General features: G+C 36.9%; 1 protein-coding gene across 3 annotated transcripts in view; it reads right to left on the bottom strand.

The window, feature by feature from the left end:
* LOC107929815 (probable ribose-5-phosphate isomerase 4, chloroplastic) overlaps positions 1–16,094 on the bottom strand; it is a 41,352-nt gene extending 25,258 nt beyond the window's left edge. For 2 of the 3 annotated variants that reach the window (XM_041115800.1, XM_041115801.1), the window contains exons 1-6: positions 15,771–16,094; positions 15,538–15,665; positions 14,962–15,031; positions 14,484–14,588; positions 14,193–14,288; positions 14,025–14,081 (exon numbers count right to left, since the gene is read on the bottom strand). In XM_041115800.1, coding sequence (XP_040971734.1) covers positions 14,025–14,081; positions 14,193–14,288; positions 14,484–14,588; positions 14,962–15,031; positions 15,538–15,665; positions 15,771–15,953 — 639 coding nt within the window. In that variant the 5' untranslated portion in view covers positions 15,954–16,094. Of the gene's footprint in view, positions 1–10,281; positions 10,770–14,024; positions 14,082–14,192; positions 14,289–14,483; positions 14,589–14,961; positions 15,032–15,537; positions 15,666–15,770 lie in introns of those variants that run through there. The other variant, XM_041115802.1, reaches the window with a different exon arrangement.
* Between the last annotated feature and the right edge of the window lie 11,324 nt (positions 16,095–27,418).

The following is a 27,418-nucleotide window of genomic DNA, read 5'->3' as shown; positions in this document are numbered from 1 at the left end:
AAGCAATAGCATTAGTATCAAAGAGAGTAAAAGTACCGGTAATAACATTAGGCGAAGAAGCATCTCGCGGGCACGTATAGCATAAGCTCTAGCAGGCGCACGAGCCTCGGATCTGGTCGTAGCATCTCTAGATCCTCTCTGACCACCACTAGCATTGCCCGTATTTCTAGATGGTCTACCTCGAGCAGTGGTAGCACCCGGTTTCCCACTCTGATTTACATTCTGTTCAGACAACCTCGGGCAATCTTTAATGAAGTGGTCAACTGATCCGCACTTGTAACAGGAGCGGTCATGGAATCTACAACTCCCCGAATGCCATTTACCGCAATATCGACATTCATTTCTGTCTCGACGTTCATTCCCAACACTGGCGACCGAAGTGCCTCGTGTACCCACAGGGGGTCGATCACGATCTCGTCTAAAAAGGCCCAAAGTGCCTCTAGACCGGCCCACATCATCTCGAAATTTCTTCGATGCCTGTTGAAGAGACTTTCCCGAGGATCTTTTACGAAACTCTCCAGTTCCCACATCAACTTTTTGTTTTTCTTTTCTAAGCTCTTCGGCTTTACAAGCTCGCTCGACAAGTACTACGAACTCTCGTATTTCAAGAATGCCAACGAACATTTTTATATCTTCATTCAGCCCATCCTCGAAGCGTTTACACATGATAGCCTCAGACGAAACACATTCCCGAGCGTATCTACTAAGTCTAACAAATTTTCGCTCGTAATCAGTAACTGACATAGAACCTTGCTTAAGCTCAAGAAATTCCTTCCGTTTTTGATCAACAAATCTCTGACTGATATACTTTTTCCGAAACTCAGTTTGGAAAAACTCCCAAGTTACTTGCTCTCGGGGCACAACAGAAGTCAGAGTACTCCACCAATAGTAGGCAGAATCACGTAGCAAGGAGATAGTACACTTTAGGCACTCATCGGGTGTGCAAGATAGCTCGTCGAGTACCCGGATAGTGTTGTCCAACCAAAATTCAGCTTGGTCGGCATCATCGCTGTCCGTAGCTTTAAATTCAGTAGCCCCATGTATTCAGATTCTGCCAACTGGGGGCTTATTTGACCTTATTTGGTCAGTTTCCGGAGGTATTGTAGGTGCGGGGGTTGTATTAGTCGGGAATGGAGGTTGTGGAACAGCCGTATTAGTTCGAATGTATTGGTTGAACCAATCATTTATCACGCTATAGAAAGCTTGTCTAGCTTCATCATTCGGATTACTAGCATTAGGTTGAGAGTCCGCCGGCGCTGTCCCTTGTGCGGGAGCAGGCGCCACACTCTCCACATCATCAGCTATCGCTCGGTTGGGATCGGGATCCATTACTATAAATAAACACAAATTCAAATGTCAGAAATCACCACACTATCAATTAATCACATAATGGCATGTATAGCTAGACCCAAACGTATTACAGTAGTCCTAGAATCGACTAAACCGTAGCTCTGATACCAATAAAATTGTAACACCCCGTGCCCGAGACCATTGCCGGAGTCGAACACGAGGTGCTGACCGACTTAGTTCATTTACTTTGTTTTCACAGTCCATTAAAAAAAAATCCAGACAGGCTGGCTAACCGCGTCACTGTCGCCTTAAAAATCATATCTCGAGTTCCAAAACTCGAAATCTGATTCCGTAAATTTTCCATGAAATTATTCTCATATATCCATCTGTGGATTTATTTCTAGAATTTATGATCAAGCCAAATGGTACAATTTATTAGTTAAAGTCTCCCCTGATTCTGGGTTCGACTACTCTGACCTTCACGTATTATGACTTGGATATCTCCCTGTACAGAGCTTCAATACTCATGCCGTTTGTTTCTAATGAAACTAGACTCAAAGGGGAATCTATACATATAAGGCATGACTTCTAATTATCTCTGGATAATTTATGGTAAATTTTCAAAGTCGAAACAGGAGATCCAGAAACTGTTCTGGCCCTATTTCACGAGAACTTTAATATCTCTTAATATACTGTTCATATGATTGTTTCGTTACTTTCATATGAAAATAGATTCATCAAGGTTCGATTACATAATTTATTCACTATTTAATTCCATTCCTACAAATTTTAGTGATTTTTCAAATCCATACCACTGCTGCTGTCAGCATCTATTTTCAAGGTAAACTTTACCTATTTCGTGGTTACCATGGACCAACTAGAGTTTTGTCATACATAGGTCCGCATATGATCATATTTAGCCATTCCAATGGCTGATCATTTGCCCAACACTTCCATTCCAGTCCATAGTCACATCATGAAACCATATATATACATAAACACAAATGGTCTAATGCCATACTCCACTTCTATGAGCCATTTTCGCATGGCTGTACACACATACATCACAAAAAGTACTTGAAAAACAACAAAGGGTAGTCCTATACATGCTATATCCAGAGTTCAACTAAAAGAGTACCCAAAGGTCTTTGATAGTGTGGATGACTTCGACTTCGATGATCCCGAATCCGATATCTAACGAACAAAATCTATAAAACATAGAGCCAAAGCAACGGGGTAAGCATTTTAAAGCTTAGTAAGTTTCAAGTAATAAAATCGGCTTTGACTAAAGTATTACATTCACATAGCTATATTAATCACTTTATTAATACACATTCTCATAAACATACTTACTTCACACTTCATCAACATATATACACGAGGTATTAACCTATCTAAAAGCCGAAAGTTCGTTAGTCGATTGAACGAATACTATTTAAAACGAATCGACTTTTCCGATGCACACGCAAACATACCTTATCGTTTGGGTTTTTCGAGCGTATTAATTGAATTTATTACAGCACAACACGCTCACCTTCGAACCCAAGTTTCTTCGGAATTTAGCCAGATATAACCACAAGCACAATTGCCTTCGGGTCTTAACCCGGGTATAGCAACTCGCACAAATGCCTTCGGGTCTTAGCCCGGATATATCAACTCCCACAAATGCCTTCGGGTCTTAGCCCGGATATATCAACTCGCACAAATGCCTTCGGGTCTTAGCCCGGATAAAATCACTAGCATAAATGCCTTCGGGACTTAGCCCGGATAAAATCACTAGCATAAATGCCTTCGGGACTTAGCCCGGATATCATTCAAATGCTCATGCACACATATATCAATAATCATGACACATCCATATTTCATTTTCGTTACTAAGGCTCAAACACAAAACATTTATTAAACCTTTCCAATTTCGGCTCAATAGCCACACACAAAGAGCATGATTTCAATTGGCTTTATAACATAGTCTCTATGCACATTCGGCTATCCGTCATAGTATGACTAATCATTTCAATATAATTCAAGTAGGGTCATTACTCGAAGACTTACCTCGGATGTTGTCGAACGGTTTCGACGGCTATTCGACCACTTTTTCCTTCCCTTTATCGAATTTAGTTCCCCTTTGCTCTTGAGCTTAATTCAAACAAATTTAACTCATTAAAGTCTCATTTTGCTAGCTTATGGCCGAATATGACAAGGAGTTTGATAGGTCATATGGCCACCTTTTAGCTCAAATACACAATGGTCATACGCATTTTTAATCACATCAAGCAATTTAATACAATTCATTCGAACATCAAAAGAGAAGCTCAAGGTACTTAGCCCATATATACATTAGACATTAGAGTCACATATGTACGAAATTACGAATCGAATTCAACATACTAGCTAATATTTCCCTTAGCCGAATTTTCTAAGTCAAGATAAAGCCATCAATATGCTTACCTATGGCCGAACATACACATCAACTTATGTACTCATTCATGTGGCCGAACATACATGTCTATGTTGAGGCCGATTGCAACACTCAATACATTCTACAAGTATGGTCACTTGTATTGACTAAACACCATTTTGTTTCAAGTTCAAAACTTGGCCCATACACATATATACACTAGTAAAGCATCCTCTCCCTTTCCATCAATTCAACACATGCATTACTCATTAATATACAAAAATTATATTCGGCCTTAGCACACAACTTGCTAGCCGATTCTTCTCCATCTAGCAACTAATGCACATATGTGCTCATTTGTTAGACTCTACTTCATCTAACAACAACCATATTTTCCCTTCTACTTCCTACCATGGCCAAATGCATCACAACACCATACCATTTCAATTTTTTGTCATGGTTAAACAAAGAACTTAATGTCTCACTCAAAAATGCTAAAAAGAAGATTCAAGAATCATCAATCCACCATCACATGCACCATTACAAAGCTTCACTTTTAGCATGCAAATGATATCAACACCAATCCACCTTGGCCGAATATCATCTCCATGACATAGTAAAGATTTGAACCATGGGCTATTTAGAACTCAAGCTAACTACTAAAACTTGCATGCATCTCATGGAACATCATCAAACATACCTTAGTCTATCAAACCACCATAGCCGATTTCCTCAAAGCTCTTTTTCCTACTTTTTCTTTCTCCTATTCGGCCAAGAACAACATGAGAGCTTTTCTCTTTTTTTTTTTTTTGGTCATGCATGAGAATGATGAACACATTTTTTCTCTTTGTTTTCTTCCTTCAATTTCTTATTAGTTTATTGCCCATGCTTCTTATTTTATTCTTCCATTAACACAACATGTTTCATGACATGTTTTGCCCATCATCCCTTGTCATGGCCAGCCACTAGTACTTAAATGGGGGGAAATTGACATGCAAGTCCACCCCTTTGATTACATGCACTATTAGGCCACTTGCATTTGCCTAGCACATTTCTAAATTTTCTCACATAAGTCCTATCAACTAAATTCACATGCAATTAACTAAATCGAAGCTTAAAACTTTCACACATTTATATTCACATATTTTAGGCAATAATTATCACATTCAAATAATTTGGTGACTCGGTCTAGCGGTCCCGAGACCGCTTTCCGACTAGGGTCACTTTAGGGCTGTCACAACTCTCCCCCACTTAAGAAATTTTCGTCCCCGAAAATCTTACCGGTAAATAGGTTTGGGTATCGTTCTTTTATCGAGCTCTCGGTTTCCCAAGTAGCTTCCTCGATCCCGTGTTTGAGCCATAACACCTTTACTAACGGAACCATTTTGTTTCGCAGCTCTTTCACTTCACGAGCTAGGATACGCATTGGTTCTTCTTCATAACTCATATCGGCTTGAATTTCAACCTCTGATGGGCTAATTATGTGCGATGGATCAGATCTATAGCGTCGAAGCATCGAAACATGAAAGACGTCATGAATCTTTTCAAGTTCAGGGGGAAAAATCAATCGATACGCAACTGGACCAACTCGTTCGGAGATTTCGTACGGCCCAATGAATCTCGGACTCAACTTGCCCTTACGGCCAAATCTGAGTACCTTTTTCCAAGGCGAAACTTTAAGAAACACTTTATCTCCCACCTGATATTCAATGTCTTTTCGTTTCAAATCCGCATACGATTTCTGACGATCCGTGGCTGCCTTTAGACTTTCACGGATTACATTTACTTTCTGTTCGGCATCTTTAATCAAATCAACTCCGAAAATTTTACTTTCACCGAGCTCGGTCCAAAACAATGGTGTACGGCATTTACGACCGTACAAAGCCTCGTAAGGTGCCATCTTAATACTTGATTGAAAACTATTGTTGTAAGCGAATTCAATCAAAGGTAAATACCGTTCCCATGAACTACTGAACTCGAGGATGCAACATCTCAACATATCCTCAAGTATCTGAATTATCCGCTCGGATTGACCATCGGTTTGGGGGTGAAAAGCAGTGCTAAAATGCAGCTTGGTACCCAAAGCTTCTTGCAATTTCTTCCAAAATCGTGAGGTGAATCTCGGATCTCTATCCGACACGATAGAAATAGGTACCCCGTGTAATCTCACAATCTGAGAAACGTACAATTCAGCTAGTTTATCCAATGAAAAATCCGTACGCACGGGGATAAAGTGAGCCGACTTAGTCAGCCTATCAACAACAACCCAAATCGCATCCTTCTTACTTGCTGACAATGGCAGTCCAGACACAAAGTCCATTGTGACTCGATCCCATTTCCACTCAGGTATCATGATCGGCTGAAGTAATCCTGAAGGCACTTGATGTTCCGCTTTCACTTGTTGACATATTAAACATCTCGAAACAAAGTCGGAGATGTCTCGTTTCATACCATGCCACCAAAACCGACGTTTCAAATCGTTGTACATTTTCGTACTCCCCGGGTGAATTGACATTCGGCTACAATGGGCTTCGTTCAGAATCATCGAAATGAGTTCCGAATTCCTTGGAACACACAAACGACTTCTGAACCTCAAACAATCATCATCATCAATTTGAAACTCCGATTCCTTGTTCGGAACACACTCAGCCCGTTTTGCAACCAATTCATCATCGACTTTCTGAGCTTCACGAATTTGATGAATCAATAATGGTTTGGCTTTTAATTCAGCTACTAACACATTGTCGGGTAGAACAGACAAGTGTACATTCATCGCTCGCAAAGCAAACAGTGATTTCCGGCTTAAGGCATCCGCAACCACATTAGCCTTTCCCGGGTGATAATTAATGACAAGCTCATAATCTTTCAACAACTCAAGCCAACGCCTTTGTCGCAGATTCAAGTCTCGCTGGGTCATCAAATATTTGAGACTTTTGTGATCCGAAAATACATGGCACTTCTCACCAAACAAATAATGTCGCCATATTTTCAAAGCAAATACGATGGCGGCTAGTTCGAGATCATGGGTCGGATAATTTTTCTCATGTGGCTTTAATTGTCTCGACGCATAGGCCACCACTCGACCTTCTTGCATCAATACGCAACCCAACCCAAGTAGGGATGCGTCACTATAAATGACAAACTCTTTGCCTGATTCGGGTTGCACTAAAATTGGAGCTTCAGTCAAATAAGTTTTCAGTTGATCGAAACTTTTCTGACATTTCTCCATCCATTCGAACTTACCATCCTTTTGAAGTAGCTTCATCATTGGTGTGGCTATCATCGAGAAACCTTTTACAAATCGTCGGTAATAACCGGCGAGTCCCAAAAAGCTCCGAACCTCAGTAATATTTCTCGGAGGCTTCCAGTTAAGTATGGCTGAAATTTTGTTCGGGTCAACTCGAATACCCGATGCGGATACCACGTGGCCCAAGAAGCTAACCTCTCTTAACCAGAACTCACGCTTACTGAACTTAGCATATAACTGCTTATCCCGTAAAATTTGCAACACTAATCTCAGGTGCTCAGCATGTTCGATCTCATCTTTTGAATAGACCAAGATGTCATCAATGAACACAACTATGAACCGGTCCAAATACTGTCTGAAGATCCGATTCATCAAATCCATAAATACCGCAGGGGCATTAGTGAGCCCGAACGGCATCACTAAGAACTCGTAGTGACCGTACCTCGTTCTGAAAGCAGTTTTGGGTACGTCCGAATCTCGAATCCGCAACTGATAATAACCCGATCTCAAATCTATCTTTGAAAACACTGAGGCTCCCTTTAGTTGGTCAAACAAATCATCAATACGCGGTAACGGATATTTATTCTTTATCGTTACTTTATTCAGTTGACGATAGTCAATGCACAACCTCATGGTTCCGTCCTTCTTTTTCACAAACAATACTGGTGCACCCCAAGGTGAGAAACTTGGTCGAGCGAAACCTCTATCCGTCAATTCTTGCAACTGAGCTTTCAACTCTTTTAACTCGGTTGGTGCCATATGATACGGAGCTATCGAAATCGGCGTAGTCCCAGGTACAAGCTCAATACCAAACTCTATCTCCCGAACAGGTGGTAAACCCGGTAATTCTTCAGGAAAAACATCCGGGTATTCGCAAACCACCGGCACAGATTCGGGTTTCTTTTCTAATTCTTTGTCATCAAGTACATACGAAGGTATGCTTCGCACCCTTTTCTTACATATTTCTGGGCCAACATTGAGGATATTACAGCTGGCAACCCATCCAAGTCCGTAGACTCAACTCGGATTACTTCGTTATTTGCGCACCTCAAATCAATAGTCTTGCTTTTGCAATTCACAACCGCATCATGCACGGTCAACCAATCCAACCCGAGAATAACATCAAATTCATCAAACGGCAAAAGCATCAAGTTCGCCGGAAATCAGGAACCTCGAATTACTAGGGGACATTTCTTACACACTTTGTCGACAAGCACATAACGACCCAAGGGATTTGACACCCGAATTACGAACTCAGTAGACTCAATAGGTAAAGTCTTACTGGATGCTAAGGTTTCACATATGTAAGAATGAGTAGAACCGGGGTCAATCAAAGCAATTACATTAGTATCAAAGAGAGTAAAAGTACCGGTAATAACATTAGGCGAAGTAGCATCCTCGCGGGCACGTATAGCATAAGCTTTAACAGGCGCACGAGCCTCGGATCTGGTCGTAGCATCTCTAGATCCTCTCTGACCACCACTAGCATTGCCCGTATTTCTAGATGGTCTACCTCGCGCAGTGGTAGCACCCGGTTTCCCACTCTGATTTACATTCTGTTCAGACAACCTCGGGCAATCTTTAATAAAGTGGTCAACTGATCCGCACTTGTAACAGGAGCGGTCATGGAATCTACAACTCCCCGAATGCCATTTACCGCAATATCGACATTCCTTTCTGTCTCGACGTTCATTCCCAACACTGGCGACCGAAGTGCCTCGTGTACCCACAGGGGGTCGATCACGATCTCGTCTAAAAAGGCCCGAAGTGCCTCTAGACCGGCCCACATCATCTCGAAATTTCTTTGATGCCTGTTGAAGAGACTTTCCCGAGGATCTTTTACGAAACTCTCCAGTTCCCACATCAACTTTTTATTTTTCTTTTCTAAGCTCTTCGGCTTTACAAGCTCGCTCGACAAGTACTACGAACTCTCGTATTTCAAGAATGCCAACGAACATTTTTATATCTTCATTCAGCCAATCCTCGAAGCGTTTACACATGATAGCCTCGGACGAAACACATTCCCGAGCGTATCTACTAAGTCTAACAAATTTTCGCTCGTAATCAGTAACTGACATAGAACCTTGCTTAAGCTCAAGAAATTCCTTCCGTTTTTGATCAACAAATCTCTGACTGATATACTTTTTCCGAAACTCAGTTTGGAAAAACTCCCAAGTTACTTGCTCTCGGGGCACAACAGAAGTCAGAGTACTCCACCAATAGTAGGCAGAATCACGTAGCAAGGAGATAGTACACTTTAGGCACTCATCGGGTTTGCAAGATAGCTCGTCGAGTACCCGGATAGTGTTATCCAACCAAAATTCAGCTTGCTCGGCATCATCACTGTCCGTAGCTTTAAATTCAGTAGCCCCATGTATTCGGATTCTGCCAACTGGGGGCTTATTTGACCTTATTTGGTCAGTTTCCGGAGGTGTTGTAGGTGCGGGGGTTGTATTAGTCGGGAATGGAGGTTGTGGAACAGCCGTATTAGTTCGAATGTATTGGTTGAACCAATCATTCATCACGCTATAGAAAGCTTGTCTAGCTTCATCATTCGGATTACTAGCATTAGGTTGAGAGTCCGCCGGCGCTGTCCCTTGTGCGGGAGCAGGCGCCACACTCTCCACATCATCAGCTATCGCTCGGTTGGGATCGGGATCCATTACTATAAATAAACACAAATTCAAATGTCAGAAATCACCACACTATCAATTAATCACATAATGGCATGTATAGCTAGACCCAAACGTATTACGGTAGTCCTAGAATCGACTAAACCGTAGCTCTGATACCAATAAAATTGTAACACCCCGTGCCCGAGACCGTTGCCGGAGTCGAACACGAGGTGCTGACCGACTTAGTTCATTTACTTTGTTTTCACAGTCAATTAAAAAAAATTCCAGACAGGCTGGCTAACCGCGTCACTGTCGCCTTAAAAATCATATCTCGAGTTCCAAAACTCGAAATCTGATTCCGTAAACTTTCCCTGAAATTAGACTCATATATCCATCTGTGGATTTATTTCTAGAATTTTTGGTCAAGCCAATTGGTACAATTTATTAGTTAAAGTCTCCCCTGATTCTGGGTTTGACTACTCTGACCTTCACGTATTATGACTTGGATATCTCCCTGTACAGAGCTTCAATACTCATGCCGTTTGTTTTTAATGAAACTAGACTCAAAGGGGAATCTATACATATAGAGCATGACTTCTAATTATCTCTGGATAATTTATGGTAAATTTTCAAAGTCGAAACAGGAGATCCAGAAACCATTCTGTCCCTGTTTCACGAGAACTTTAATATCTCTTAATATACTGTTCATATGATTGTTTCGTTACTTTCATATGAAAATAGATTCATCAAGGTTCGATTACATAATTTATTCACTATTTAATTCCATTCCTACAAATTTTAGTGATTTTTCAAATCCATACCACTGCTGCTGTTAGCATCTGTTTTCAAGGTAAACTTTACCTATTTCGTGGTTACCATGGACCAACTAGAGTTTTGTCATACATAGGTCCGCATATGATCATATTTAGCCATTCTAATGGCTGATCATTTGCCCAACACTTCCATTCCAGTCCATAGTCACATCATGAAACCATATATATATACATAAACACAAATGGTCTAATGCCATACTCCACTTCTATGAGCCATTTTCGCATGGCTGTACACACATACATCACAAAAAGTACTTGAAAAACAACAAAGGGTAGTCCTATACATGCTATATCCAGAGTTCAACTAAAAGAGTACCCAAAGGGCTTTGATAGTGTGGATGACTTCGACTTCGATGATCCCGAATCCGATATCTAACGAACAAAATCTATAAAACATAGAGCCAAAGCAACGGGGTAAGCATTTTAAAGCTTAGTAAGTTTCAAGTAATGAAATCGGCTTTGACTAAAGTATTACATTCACATAGCTATATGAATCACTTTATTAATACACATTCTCATAAACATACTTACTTCACACTTCATCAACATATATACACGAGGTATTAACCTATCTAAAAGCCGAAAGTTCGTTAGTCGATTGAACGAATACTATTTAAAACGAATCGACTTTTCCGATGCACACGCAAACATACCTTATCGTTTGGGTTTTTCGAGCGTATTAATTGAATTTATTACAGCACAACACGCTCACCTTCGAACCCAAGTTTCTTCGGAATTTAGCCGGATATAACCACAAGCACAATTGCCTTCGGGTCTTAACCCGGGTATAGCAACTCGCACAAATGCCTTCGGGTCTTAGCCCGAATATATCAACTCCCACAAATGCCTTCGGGTCTTAGCCCGGATATATCAACTCGCACAAATGCCTTCGGGTCTTAGCCCGGATAAAATCACTAGCATAAATGCCTTCGGGACTTAGCCCGGATAAAATCACTAGCATAAATGCCTTCGGGACTTAGCCCGGATATCATTCAAATGCTCATGCACACATATATCAATAATCATGACACATCCATATTTCATTTTCGTTACTAAGGCTCAAACACAAAACATTTATTAAACCTTTCCAATTTCGGCTCAATAGCCACACACAAAGAGCATGATTTCAATTGGTTTTATAACATAGTCTCTATGCACATTCGGCTATCCGTCATAGTATGACTAATCATTTCAATATAATTCAAGTAGGGTCATTACTCGAAGACTTACCTCAGATGTTGTCGAACGGTTTCGACGGCTATTCGACCACTTTTTCCTTCCCTTTATCGAATTTAGTTCCCCTTTGCTCTTGAGCTTAATTCAAACAAATCTAACTCATTAAAGTCTCATTTTGCTAGCTTATGGCCGAATATGACAAGGAGTTTGATAGGTCATATGGCCACCTTTTAGCTCAAATACACAATGGTCATACTCATTTTTAATCACATCAAGCAATTTAATACAATTCATTCGAACATCAAAAGAGAAGCTCAAGGTACTTAGCCCATATATACATTAGACATTAGAGTCACATATGTACGAAATTACGAATCGAATTCAACATACTAGCTAATATTTCCCTTAGCCGAATTTTCTAAGTCAAGATAAAGCCATCAATATGCTTACCTATGGCCGAACATACACATCAACTTATGTACTCATTCATGTGGCCGAACATACATGTCTATGTTGAGGCCGATTGCAACACTCAATACATTCTACAAGTATGGTCACTTGTATTGACTAAACACCATTTTGTTTCAAGTTCAAAACTTGGCCCATACACATATATACACTAGTAAAGCATCCTCTCCCTTTCCATCAATTCAACACATGCATTACTCATTAATATACAAAAATTATATTCGGCCTTAGCACACAACTTGCTAGCCGATTCTTCTCCATCTAGCAACTAATGCACATATGTGCTCATTTGTTAGACTCTACTTCATCTAACAACAACCATATTTTCCCTTCTACTTCCTACCATGGCCAAATGCATCACAACACCATACCATTTCAATTTTTGGTCATGGTTAAACAAAGAACTTAATATCTCACTCAAAAATGCTAAAAAGAAGATTCAAGAATCATCAATCCACCATCACATGCACCATTACAAAGCTTCACTTTTAGCATGCAAATGATATCAACACCAATCCACCTTGGCCGAATATCATCTCCATGACATAGTAAAGATTTGAACCATGGGCTATTTAGAACTCAAGCTAACTACTAAAACATGCATGCATCTCATGGAACATCATCAAGCATACCTTAGTCTATCAAACCACCATAGCCGATTTCCTCAAAGCTCTTTTTCCTTCTTTTTCTTTCTCCTATTCGGCCAAGAACAACATGAGAGCTTTTCTCTTCTTTTTTTTTTTTGGTCATGCATGAGAATGATGAACACATTTTTTTCTCTTTGTTTTCTTCCTTCAATTTCTTATTAGTTTATTGCCCATGCTTCTTATTTTATTCTTCCATTAACACAACATGTTTCATGACATGTTTTGCCCATCATCCCTTGTCATGGCCGGCCACTAGTACTTAAATGGGGGGAAATTGACATGCAAGTCCACCCCTTTGATTACATGCACTATTAGGCCACTTGCATTTGCCTAGCACATTTCTAAATTTTCTCACATAAGTCCTATCAAATAAATTCACATGCAATTAATTAAATCGAAGCTTAAAACTTTCACACATTTATATTCACATATTTTAGGCAATAATTATCACATTCAAATAATTTGGTGACTCGGTCTAGCGGTCCCGAGACCGCTTTCCGACTAGTGTCACTTTAGGGCTGTCACATGTATGAGAAACATATGCAGGATTATTCAAAGGCTGTTGAAGAATCTCAAAAGATTTACTAATCAATTGTTGGGAAAACTGCACGAGAAGCAATAGCAAGGATTAAAAATACAAGAATTGGAGTGTCTTAAAAAAGCCTTGAGGAAAGAGAAGAGTTAATAGAGAATATGTTCGACCTTGATGGAATTAGTTCATGATGAGAAGGAAAGGACACTACTCTTTAGGCTAGGTTAGATGGCAATGCAAAAGGGAACAAGGTTGTAACAGATAATGAGCCATTGCATAAGGACCGAGATGAACTAAAACTTTGTAATGCGGAGCTGCATATGGCCGAGAAAAAGACAAAAAAGAATAACAAGTAAGAATCCAAGTCAGAGAGAATGAGGCAAGAGCTTTTAGATATATTATAATATATTTTTTTATTATTTCAAATTTATTCAGTGAAGTATTAGATATTTTATAGATGACTAGGGCTATTAGTTATCTTTAGGGTTTAAACCAAGACTAGGAATGAAACTTTATTTGCAATTAGTAACTTTACTTGTAAGAGAGAAAACCTATATAAATAAGTTGTAGGCTTTATAGCCATTTTTATTCTTATTATCATCTTTGAATTAATAAAGAAAGACCGGAGATTCTTTATAACTTTCTAGAGTTCCAACTTGTTTCTACCTCATTTTCCCCTAAACCACATCATTAATGCCCTTTCCTAACATAGGTTTGGCTCATAAAAGTCAAAAAGTCTTAAAACTTCTCTAAAATATCTTCAAAATGATATTACATACATACACACACAGAGGCATGCATACAAGGACATATCATACCTCTGCATCACCTAAAAATAGGTCGTCAATCTCTTCAGCAGTTTCCAGCCAATTGAGCTAAAAAATATACAAAGATTAATTAGTTCATCTATTTATTTTATTCTTTTGTTCATTACAGTTGTTTCACATATTTACTACAGTAGTGAGCAGGTTGATTTAGCTTCTTACTGATTCAATTACAACTGGAATAGAACCCTCTAGACCACGTTTATACTGATTTTCTGTAACCATGAACACAATCTGATCAACCATGCTTAGCACCAGCTGCAAGTGAAAGTTAGCAGTAAGAACTTCACGGTAAAGTAACTAACCAGAGTTTGAACTAATTTTAGATTGTATAAAGTCAGAACAATAATGTTATGAAATACCATGAATAACTTGTACGTCTTCTGTTAAGTTTCCAAGCTGGGCTCCGCCTAGAGAGCCATTGAAATAGGACAGATAACAAAACTAACTCACCTTCTCTTGGATTATGGACTCCTCACCTTGCAGTCTCTGGCATCCGATGACAGAAATTAATGTCCTTTCCTCTATTATGTCAACATCATCAAATGCAAAATCAATCTGCAAAAAGCAATCCTACATCTTACCATAAAAAAGTTTGAATCTTGAAGCATATCTTGCTAATTTTGAATTCAGACCCATGAAAGCCGGAAGACTTAGAGACAAAATTATAAAATTTAAGGAAAAAATAATCTTATAGCAGCAACAAATGGAAATTTGTTGGTGTGTTGGAACTTGTAAATGCCTAGTGACCAAACAACAAAGAACAAGCTTTGCAGACTAGTGCTGATTTTACTTAATAAGTTCACAACAAAATTCTAGAGCAAGGATATTTGACAGTTCAACAAATTAAAACATTCTCCTAGAACTAAAAATGCAGCAGTCAAAACCCAATTAAGGGAAATTTAAGGGTGGAGCAGAGTTTAGGACCAACTTGAGAACTGTTTCCAAGCTCTCCTAATGGAATTCCAGCCTTTGCTGCTTCACTCGCACTTACTACAGACCTGCAAAAATCCAGATCAACTTCCAGAGATTATAAAATAACAAAGAAGACGGCAAAAATAGCAAAAAAAGGAATTAAATTAAATAACAATGAGACGACATTACTTATCCAGGCCATGTGCAACATAAACATAGAGAATCACCAAATGAAAAAAAAAACAGAAAAGAAGAGCCTTTTGAGAACGTAAAATTAATTACTGCCTCCTAAGTAATAGTAAAATCAAAGGATGGACCATTTATGGAGAAGTCAAAAAGGGAAAAAAAGTTGGCCAATATTGATTTCTCCAGCAAGAACTTGCAAATGCAGTCATGAACATTTTACCCAAAGGTAATCTAAAAAAGAATAAATCAACAAAAAAAAAATTAAATTCCTATATATACATTATATATATATATAAAGTCATTCCAAGTATGTGTTTGATTAAATGAAAGGTGAGAGAATTCATATGAGAAACAAGAAAGAAAAAAGTGAGAAAAATAAAATGAAAGAGAGAAAAGGAAAACTCACGTAGGTATACCCAGTATGTGTTTGAAAGCACCTGCACGAATTTGGTGACCCAAATACTTAATGGCCATGGCTGAAGCTTGACCAGACCCGAGTCCAATAACCATCCCACTTTTGATATATGTATCAATCTAGCTACCGATAGCATTAAAATTAGCAGTAAACAAAAGAAGAAAATACACAAACTTTGGGACTAATAAGTGATGATATAAAGTAATGTGGACAGAAAAGCCTACAGTGTGCTTGGCTGCTCGGAAAAGAGGGGAAGTCTCAGAAAGAGAGCAATAGCATGCAGTAAGTGATGGAGATTTGGATCTCCTTTCCCATGTAATTACTTTGTGACGGCCTTTGGGATTATTGGCCTTCCAAGTTTGAGGTAAACAAGGAAGATTTGCTGCAGCTGCTGTTGTTGCCATCATTTTTCTTCGTTCTTTCTTTATCTCAATGCTTCTGGTCTCAATTGGATACCAGTACTTGTTTTCGACAAACTCTCAATAAACCGATATAACCGGTTTCACTTTCCATTCATTTAATATTTAATTTGCAACCAAATTGACTTCGCTGTTAGGAAAAAAAATCATTTAAACTTATCATTTAGCCTTTTGTGTATTTAACCATTTTCATCGTTAAAATTAATTAACTGATAATTTTTTATTTAATATTTTATTTTTCTCTTAAAAATATAAAATATTATAAAATATTAAAATGGGTACATTAACAATATATTTTTTATTTCACAAACAACCTTAAAATTTTGATATATGTCTCTTTTTTAAATATATATCTTTTTAATATTTTACTATACTCTCATAGGATAATTTGTTAACCTCTTGAGTTTACTTATGGAGTCTAAAAACTCCACTCATAATGTACCAAATATTTTCAATATTTATAGAAACAATAAAGATAAGAGATATTAAAATTATTTCAAACTTTTTTAACTTATAAAAATTATAAACAAATTACTAAAACCTATAAAAATTATAAAAATTTATAATGTTTATCAATATTTATAAAATTTATAAAAATTCATAAAAATTCAAAATTGTTAGCTCGATTAATCAACATGAAATTATCAAGAGAGGGTGAATTGACCTTTTAAAAATTTGTGGTTCAGCCCAATTATCTACTTTACTACCATAGCTTTCCACAACTAATGATTTTCCCAAATTCACTAATTTGATAGCCTTTAAGGATAACGTTTAACTTTACAAAATCTCTTTAAGGTTTCTACCCAAACCTTAAAGACACAACTCTCTCAAAGAGTGAATACAAATAGCAAACTAAAAAGAAATCCTTAGAAGTTCAAAGTGTTGGAGAAATGAATAAAGCCGTTAGAGATGAAATAATTAGTTCATTTAATTCATCTGCAACCACGAGTATCAATACTTGCTAACAAAATATTGATGTTTTTAGCATTTAATGCAAAATTTTAACGACTGTTGGAGTCAGCAATATCAATACCAATAAACTTTTATCGAAACCATATGAAAAGTATTAATATTGGATCGATACTTGGCTAAAATGTTTGAGAACCAGATTGTCAAGTTGGTACTAATTTTTGGAGAGGTGTCGGTATCTTAGAAACTGATTCCAAGATGAAAAACAATGATTGGCTAAGGGGTACGAAATGGATCGAAGATGCATTGAATCATGTGGTAATGATGTGGTAATCAACAATAGGATTATAATTCGACCATTATTCATCATGGTAAAGCAAATGTAGTTTTGATACTTAGAGTAGAAAGTCGATGTCAGAATTGAGAGCTATGTTTACACATTTAAGTTTGGGTAGTGATGGTTGTTTGTTAACTAAACTTCACAACAAATTAAGGAGAAGCATTCTTTAGATGGAGAGTTATTAAAGAGAATTTGATAAGTTGAGCAATGTGTTAAGGGAGATTTCGATGTTGATAGTGATAGTATCTTGAATTTTTGAGGTAGGTTGTGTGTATCGCATGATGTAGATTTCAGGCAAGCTATTCTTACCGATGTGCATAGTAGCCCTTACGCTATGCATCCTGGAAGTGGTAAGATGTATCATGATATTAGAGAGGTTTATTGGTGGCCTGTGTTGAAGTGTGAATGTAACACTCCATACCCGTAACCCACGCTAGAACGGAATACGAGGCATTACCTAACTCGATCTCATGCACCCAAACGTTCACAAGTCACCTAGACTCGGTCCAAATTAAATTTTTTTCAATTTCTACCTTAAACTTCTTGCTATGGGCCTAAGAGCCCCTAATTGTCCATTGGAAACTATTCAGGATCAATCTGGGCCCTTAAACCATCTATAGAAAATTTATCTTTAAAACATGACAAACGTCCATGTAGAAGGGCAACACGCCCGTATGGCCATTTCAACATGGTCGTGTTGATGGCCAGTGTGACTCACACAGTCTAAGCAGTATAGGGACACACCCGTATCCTCTATTTGTGTTGAATTTATTTTAAATGCACACCTACAGGGGTTTTCACACGGCCTAGCACATGCCCGTGTGCCTAGCCTGTGTCTATCACATGGCCATGACACGCCTGTGTCCTAGCCCGTGTTCAAAAACATGGACATTCTATTTTTGAAGTCAGCAAACCCAAAATGTCACATGGCCAAGGCACACGCTCGTGTGTTAGGCTATGTCTCTCACACGACTGAGACACACGGTCGTGTCTCTACCCGTGTGTTTACTACTATGCATACTGACTTGAAATTTTTACGTGCAGGGGACAAAGGCTGGACAAGACACCCATGGGGTTGGCTGTGTGTCAAACATGGCCTAGACACACGCCCGTATGTCTACCCATGTGGACAATATAAGGCTATTTACCAAGCCTCTTTGTCACCCTTACTGTAACATCCTGAAATAGGGCCTAAACGGAATAGTGGTTGCGAAACCATGAATTCGAGGTCAAAAAAAATTACTTTGATTAAGTTTTAAGGTTTATTCATTGATTGAATAATTGTGTGAAAATTTTGTGAAGAAACTTTATGTATAAGTGCCTAATTTGATAATGAGGACTAAATTGTAAAATTAGCAAAATGTGTGTTCTAGATAATAAATGGGATTTAATTGAAATGGGTTCTTAAATTGGAGGTCCTTATCTAGTAATTAGACCATTATATTTAAGTTTGGACAAAAATGGGCAAAAATAGGACAAATTTGAAAGAAAAGCCTTTAAGGGCATTTTGGTCATTTAGTAATTAAAAGAATTAAAAAGGGAAAATAAAGCCAAAATTGGTCCATCTTCTTCATGAAGGCCGAATATTTTGGGGAAGCCATGGATAGGGTTTCCAATCTTTCCAAGCTCAATAGTAAGTCAGTTCTAGCCTCGTTTTTAATGTTCTTTATGTTTTTGGAGTCCCGGTAACTTGATTTATCTTATTCTAGCAATAATTCATGCTAGGGCTCATATTTGGAAAAATACCCATAGTTTAAATGTGTTTATTTTGATGTTTTATGGTAGAATGTGGAGCTTGAAATTATGTTAAACAACTTTTCCTAAGCGATTTTAAGTGAAAACGAGTAAAACGACATAATCGGTAAAAATACCTAATGTTCATAAATACATGATAGAGGGGGAATTTGATGTTTCCATAGAAGGGAAAAATGTTCATCGTGTCATAAAACATAAGAAAAATGGATAAATTTTAATTTTCGAGCCTGGGGGTAAAATCGTAATTCTGTAAAGGTTTAGGGGCAAAATTATAATTTTTCCAATGTTTGAGTTAGGGAATGTTTTGAATAGTAAATTAATTAAATAAGAGAAATATGATGTTTTAGATTCCGAAAAGTGAGATTTGGACCTAGAACGGGAGAAAAACCAAAAATCGGGAAAGTTGGCAAAATGGTCGTTTGGTATCGAGGTAAGTTCATATGTTTAATAAGCATTCAATTATGCATATTTGAATGCTAAATTGATATTTTGGCCATAAATACTTTAGTATTGAGTTTCAGATATAATGATTAATGTTCGATAATAATTCGATATTAGGAAGAGAACTTGTATAATTTATATGTAAGACCATATTTTGTATTATGGCTTTGTATGATAACAAGAAAGTATTGACTAGCATATTTTGATGAGAATAAATTAAGTTGATGATATGATGAGATTGAGAATGTAAGTATGTAAGTTGAGTAGCATTTTATTATTATGCAATTATTGTTATTAGTATTGTTATCATTGAGTTATGCGACTAACCTTGAGAATTTGAGCAAGTATGTTTCAGCTATGACTTGACAAGGCATTGATATCTCAAAGTCCAAGGTTGTACCATGGCAACTAAGGAAGAATTGACGGAAAAGTCCATGTTCATAACATGGCATTTAAGGAGGAATTGACGGTTAAGGATACCATGTCAAGACATGGCATTGGTAAGGCAAGGATCCCGTGTAAGAACATGTCAAGACATGGCATCGGCATTGATTAAGGACTCCATGTAAGACCAAACCAAGATGTGGCATTGGCACTAAGACAAGGATACCATGTTTGGAACATGGCATTTGGTAAGATAAGGATATCATGTAAGACCATGCCAAGGCTTGCCATTGATAATTTCTATAAGGCAACGAAATCATGTAAGACCATGACAAGACATGGCATTGATGAGTTACTATAAGTCAAAGGTCCCATGTAAGACCATGCCAAGGCATGGCATTGGTGAGTTCTTAAGACAAAGATACTATGTAAGACCATGTTTGGGACATGACATTTGGTAAGACAAGGATATCATGTAAGACCATGCCAAGGCATGGCATTGATAAGTTCTATAAGGCAAGGAAATAATGTAAGACCATGTCAAGACATGGCATTGATGAGTTACTATAAGGAAAAGGTCCCATATAAGACCATGCCAAGGCATGACATTGGTGAGTTCATAAGGCAAGTATACCACGTAAGACCATGTCAAGATATGGCAATGGTAAGTTCAAAAAGGAAAAGGTTCCCGAGTAATCCAAAGAGTAAGTCAAAGAAACGACAAGGTGAGAACATGAAGAAAGAGTACAGGTATGCATTTAAGGTTTATTTACTATTGAGATTGTAAGTAATTGAGATTATCAAGTATTAAGTAAGTGATGATTTTTTAGTTATGCTTGTGACACTTTATGACCTGATTGGCAATATGCCTATATTATGAAAGAGTACTCATGTGTTAAGTGAGATGTTGCAGGTATGTAAGCAAGCTATTAAGTAAGTTGCCTTTTGTATTCTTAGGTTTGGTAAGGTTATCGATGAGTAAGATGGGAAAGTAAGAACTAAACATTATTTAAGCAAATTATGACGACATAGTAGTAAGCTAAATTGATTACTAATGCTTATTATTTTACATGTGAACTTAATAAGCTTTATAAGATTACTTCTTTCACTTTCCCATGTTTCAGAGTACTTAAAAGCAAGATCGGGTTGGAGATCGTCGGAGATCACTTCACACTATCGACTATCAAGTTACCAAATGGGTATCTTCGTTTACAAACTTTCTAGTTTATGGTATATATAGGGACTTAGCCATTTTGTGTGTATGTCCATATGTTATGGATAAATAGTGGTATGTTAATATTTGATAATGATTATCTATTGAAATGGCTAATGAAGAACATGTTTCAGTGTTATGTATGCCTAAATGGTAGTTAATACAAAGAAATCATGAAAAAGTGAAATTAGCATTAAAACAGTATTGAACAGCAGCAGTGATGTGATCTTTAAAAATCACCAAGAATAGTAGAAATGGAATTAGGTGATGAATGAGATATAGAATTAAAGCTTATTGAGTATATTTTCATATGAAAGAAACAGAGTAAGCAAAAGAAGTGTATATTAAGAGATATTTAAATTTTACTGAGACAGGGTCAGAGAAATTTCTAAATCCCCTGTTCTGACTTTATAAATTCTCTAAAAATTTTACAAAAAGAATTAGGAGTTATAGTTTATATTTATAGATTCCTTAGTGAATCTACTTTCAAGAGAAACAAACAGCATGGTTATTTGAATTCTGTATAGGGAGAAAATTGATTCGTAGTGAAGAGAGGTTAGAGTAATTGAACAGTGCAACAGGGGAAACTTTAACTAATAAACTGTACTAATTGGCTAGACCAAAAATTCTGGAAAAAAATTAGTAAGAAGATATATGAGTCTAGTTTTAGCGAAAATTCACAAATTTAAATTTTGAGTTTTTTGACTCGAATTATGATTTATTTAGTGATAATGACGCAGGTGGGCAGTTTTATAAGGAATGATGAAATAAATTGTTTTGATTTGTCTAAGTATTCGAAAAATTTTTAATGTTCCCTGTTTGGTCCCGAACCTTTTCAATTGCATGTTTTAGGGTCTTGGGGGCCCTTTTTAGGGACATATTGAATGAATGTAAATAAATTAATTTTAAAAGCAAATTTTATGCCCTGAATTAGTAAGTTAAGTCAGGTAATGCCTCGTGCTCGACTCCAGCGACGGTCTCGGGTATGGGGTGTTACACTTACTTACACAACCTAAACAATTACCACCAAATCCAATATAATACTATTTCGAGCAACCAAATCATCCACAATAGACAACATCTCATTTACGCATTTTACTCAACCATGAAAATAACTTCATTCCATACAATTCAAAATGAACATTAGCCGTCATTTGAGGGTTAATACAAAATGCTTCGATTGATAGTGTGATCGATATCTCTGAATTCCGTTGATCCTTGAGCTATATAGGCGGCACTATAAGAAAAATGAAAGGATAGGGAGTTAGCATAAATCTTGGTAAGTTGCATATAAATAATTATACAACAATACTTTACCATTCATCAATAAGTATCATAATACACAAGTGGGCATAAGCAAAACTTACTCCTCAATATTCAATACATACCATATAGCATATAATATGGCTCACATTTTATACATACCATATAACATATAATATGGCTCACATTTTATACATACCAAATAGGTATCTGTATCACTCACAACACGATTATACTTTCCTCATTAACTAGAAATCAGAACTTTCACCGTTGAACCATTCGGAATGCTATCGGAAATTACATAGCCTTAAACGTGGGGTAAGGTGCCGATGCCATGTCCCAGACATATCTTACACTAGCACTCATCTCGATGCTGATGCCATGTCCCAGACATGGTCTTATACTGGCTCTCATAATGTGGCTGATGCATGTCTTAGACATGTCTTACATTAGCTCACAATAACCCATATGTCATGGCATGAATATTCGATTTATTTCCTAGGTTCAAACGAGAACTCTGCTATCTCTATTGTCATCATGCTTTCTCAATTCCAGAATCAAAAAATTCATTCTATATTAAATTCAAGTACAATTCAACATGTACATTAACAATGTAGTTGTATTATTTACATACAACTTACCTAGGATTACAAACTGTGGCGACTAGTCGATTTAGTCGATTTGCTTGGCTTTCCCCCAGTCTAGGTTCAGATTCAGTATTTCTTGATCTATAATAGAAAAATACACTTTTTTAATCACTAAATAAAATTAGGCAATCGAAAATTTACTTTTTTGGTAAAATGACCATTTTGCCCCTAGACTTTAACAAAATGACCATTTTACCCTTAGGCTCAAAAATCGATTTTTATCCAATTTATTTGCATCTTAAGCCTAGACGAACCCTTTTTACTCTTATAGAAACTCCAAAATTCTACCATTTCACACATTTTTCATCTATTTTACAACTTATGCAAAATGGTCCTTTTAGGTGTTTTCATGCTATCACCTTTCACAAAAGTTGTTTATATCACACACAACACTCATATTCTTCCATAAAATTTCAGGAAACACCCTAGATGCTCTTATGGAAAAACCCTATACTTTCAACCATTTTACAAAATAGTACCCTCATTTGGAAACTTATGCTTCAAGGGGTTCAAAAATGTAAAAATCTTCAAGAAACTCATTAAAACCACTTACTTGTGAGTGCTTCAAGTTGCTGAAGAATTTCAAGCTTTCAAACCCTTAACTTTTTTGAAAATTCGGTGGAGAAGAAGATGGGAAAAAAAAGATATCTTTTCCCTTTATTTTATTTTTAATCTAGTCAAAATTGGTCACCAACTTACCTAATTTTGACAAATTTGCCTCCTCTTTGAATTTATGGCTGCAATGCCTTCTTCCAAAGGTCTATTTTCCTTTTGAAGACCCCTAATTTTGGTTCTCTAACTATTTAACATCTTTAGCTATCAATTCAAGACTTTTGCACTTTATGCGATTTAGTCCCTTTTCACAATTAGGCTCATAAATGCTAAAATTAATCCATCAAAATTTTCATGCACTCTTATAAACATGCTATAAAATCAATTTAGTAATAAAATAATTTTATTGACATTGAATTTGTGGTCCCGAGACCACTATTCTAACTAGGCCCTAAATCGGGTTGTTATAGTGAAGTTACGGATTTTGTGACTCAATGTTTGGTTTCTCAAAAGGTGAAAAATGAACATCAGTTTCCTTCAGGTTTGTTGCAACCAATTGCTGTTCTTGAATGGAAGTGGGAAAGAATTACTATGGATTTTGTTTCGGGTTTGCCTTTGACTCCATCAAAGAAGGATTCAGTTTGGGTTATGGGGGATCCATTTACGAAGAGTGTGCATTTCTTAGCTGTGTGTACTAATTATTCTTTGCATAGGTTAGTGGAGTTGTATATTACTGAGATTGTTTGTTTTCATAGGGTTCCAATTTTGATTATTGCTTATAGAGATCCACGATTTACTTTGAGGGTTTGGAAGAGTTTTCAAGAAGCTTTGGGATCAAAGCTTAGTTTTAGTACGACTTATCATCCCCAAACAGATGGTTAGTCTAAAAGGGAAATTCAAGTTTTAGAAGATATGTTGCGAAGCTATGTGATTGAGTTTAGAGGTAGTTGAGAGTGATATTTGTCATTGGCAGAGTTCGCTTATAACAATAGTTTTCAAGCAAGTATTCGTACCACACCATTTGAAGCATTGTATGGTAGGAAGTGTAGAACTCCTTTGTGTTTGACAGAATTGGATAAGAAGTGAGTTATTGAATTGGATTTAGTTCATGAGACTGAAGAAAAAGTAAAGTTAATTTGTGATCGGCTAAAAGCAGTGTCTAATAGGCAGAAATCCTGTGCAGATTTGAAATGAAGAGATGTTGATTTTCAAGTTAGTGATAAGGTGGTCTTGAAAGTTTCACCTTGGAAGAAGTTTTGAGGTTTGGCAGAAAGGGTAAGTTAAGTCCAAGATATATTGGACCTTATAAAGTTGTTGAGAGGGTGGCTTCAGTAGCTTATTGTCTTAAGTTGCTACTAGAACTTGAGCGAATTCATGATGCTTTTCATGTGTCGAAGTTAAAGAAGTATCGTTCAGATATGTCGCACATAGTTCTAATTGAGGAAATTAAAGTTCAAGATAATCTTACTTATGAAGAGGAACCAATTGAAATTCTAACTCGTGAAGAGAATGTCTTATGTAATAAGAGTGTTCCGTTGGTTAAAGTTTTGTGGTGCAACCACAAGACTGAAGAGGCTACTTGGGAAGCTAAAGAGACAATGTGGCAACAACATCCTTACTTATTTAGTTTAGGTAATTTCAAGGACAAAATTTGTTTTAGAGGGGAAATTATAACACATCAAAATAAGGCCTAGGAGTTTTAAGGGTATTTTAGGAATTTTAGCCTTAGAGTGCTTGAAATTTAGTAGCATGGTAAATCAAAATTATATTCAACTATGGCATATTATCTTTTAAATCAAATTTTGAAGATAAGTTTTAAAAGTCTTCCAATTTAGGCCTAGGGGCTGATTTGTAAAAGGGGCAAAACTGGGAGTTTTTTAAAGGCATTAGATTTTAAAATTTCAGCCTATTTCTTTCCCCAATAACAGATTCACATGGTTTCATCCTCTCCCCTTTCTTGTTGTTGTCCCTCATTTTCCCAACACTAAACCACTTGATTTTGATTTCCAAACTATAAGCTTTTGATTTCTCTTAACACCCATGCCTTAAACACTTATAGAATCGCTTTAAAAACACCAAAAACTCTATAGATTTCATCATCTTCTCCAAACGTGGGTTTTCTCGAGTTTGTGTCAAAAGTTTGATTTTCATCTATCTAAGGTAATGTTTCAAATTTTTATGAGTTTTTCATGATATCTAGTCCTTAAAATTGAAATATTAGCTATTAAATTTGGGACATTAATGGTGGATTTTGGGATTTTGAGTAAAAATGTGGTTTTGAGTGTTTTTCAACTCATTTTGTCATAACTAGAAGGTTTTTAAACTTACCTTGAAGTTCTATTAACCATTTCTTACATTTTAATGAATTTTGTGAAAATTGCCAAAAAGATGTTGAAAAGTTTTGATACCATGAATTGGGTAGTTTTCAGTGGTTTAATGGTTGAAGATTAGGTGTAGGTGATTAATTAGATGAACGAAGTTCATTTTAGACAAAAAGGTTAAGCGTAGACTGAGTTATTAGCATTCTAAGCTTGTTATGTTAAATTTTGGTTACATGAGAACTTAGAATAGGTTGATGCTTTAGTTGGTTTATGTGAGTCCTTGGCTACTATCTGATTGAGAATTTTGTATGGTTATCGTGTGTAAAGCCTTGGATTCATTGGAGCCTTCTACAAGTTAAAGGAAGAGCTAATTTGAGCTTTTGACTTCTCGGTGAAAGCACAGGGGTGAGTGTTTTCAATCACTGCTTGTAGACAAGAGTCATGTGTCATTTGGGAATTTAGCAGTAGCCTAAACCCCTACTCTAAGTTCCAAGTGTAAGTTTTCTTGTAACTATATTTGCTTTGTGGTTTTGTGCTTATATGATTATGAAATTGTGCATGGTGATGAGATTTGGTATGCTGCATTTTTGAGGTTTGGAGTAGGGGTATCAATATTCATGTTGTAACATTGATACCTCTGTATTTTGAAATGTGCAAAAAGTTAGATTAGAGATTTGGTATCAATACCTTTGCTCGAGTATCGATACTCAGGGTCAAAATATCAATATTTCATGATAGGTACCGATGATTTTTGGGACTTTGAGATTTTGGTATAGAAATAGAATGCAAGTTTGGTATCTCTTTTCTAAGTGGTATCGATACCATCTAGGGAAAATATCTATACCCAAGTGTCAGTATTGATACCTACAGACAAGTTTTGGAAATTTTGTTAAATGAACCTTACGTATGTTTAAGTATTATTATACAACTACTTGATGATGGTTAGCATGTAACATTGATAACTATCAAATATAATTGACTTAAAACCTATACGAGTGATACTATAAAAGATTTATCTTTTATAATGAACTTTCACTCATTGTATATGACATGGGACAGTGTTGTGGCATCCCGTATTCTGGCTTAGCAACAAGGCCGGGTATAGGCTATTACATTTGGTGGTATCAGAAGCCTAGGTTCAATAACTCTCGGACCTAGGAGATTGTTGTGTGTTTGACGTTTCAAAACTCATGAGTCTAAATCTCTTTGTTTCTTTAAATTGGTGATGTCACTCTGATTGAATGGCATGGGATTTCCTGAAATGTTCTAATTGAATTGCTTGTAGGGTAGGAACGAGAACACATTGCCTTTAATTCCAAAACTTTCTTGCAGGAACGAGACTTGGATCATTTTCCTGCCACTCACACCGTCTATTTTTTTATGTGTGTATGCTAGATAATTAGATATGCCTCCTAGACATGTGAATGTGAGAGCTAGGCTCAGGAAGATGGTACTTCCTCTGCACCTCCTGTATCGTCACATAGACTGAATATACCTGATGAGGGTGTAAGCCCTCTGATGGAAGCTATAATTGGAGCATTTCAATGGATTGATGGTGTTAATCCTGCTCCTACACCTGCCAACCCTAAACTTATGAATCGTGAGTTGTCGTTTGAACGTCTTCGGGT

The sequence above is a fragment of the Gossypium hirsutum genome, chromosome A06, assembly GCF_007990345.1.
Source record: "Gossypium hirsutum isolate 1008001.06 chromosome A06, Gossypium_hirsutum_v2.1, whole genome shotgun sequence".
Classification (NCBI taxonomy): domain Eukaryota; kingdom Viridiplantae; phylum Streptophyta; class Magnoliopsida; order Malvales; family Malvaceae; genus Gossypium; species Gossypium hirsutum.
Note: the sequence above shows the minus strand (reverse complement) of the source record. Positions and strands in the feature narration are given on the sequence as shown.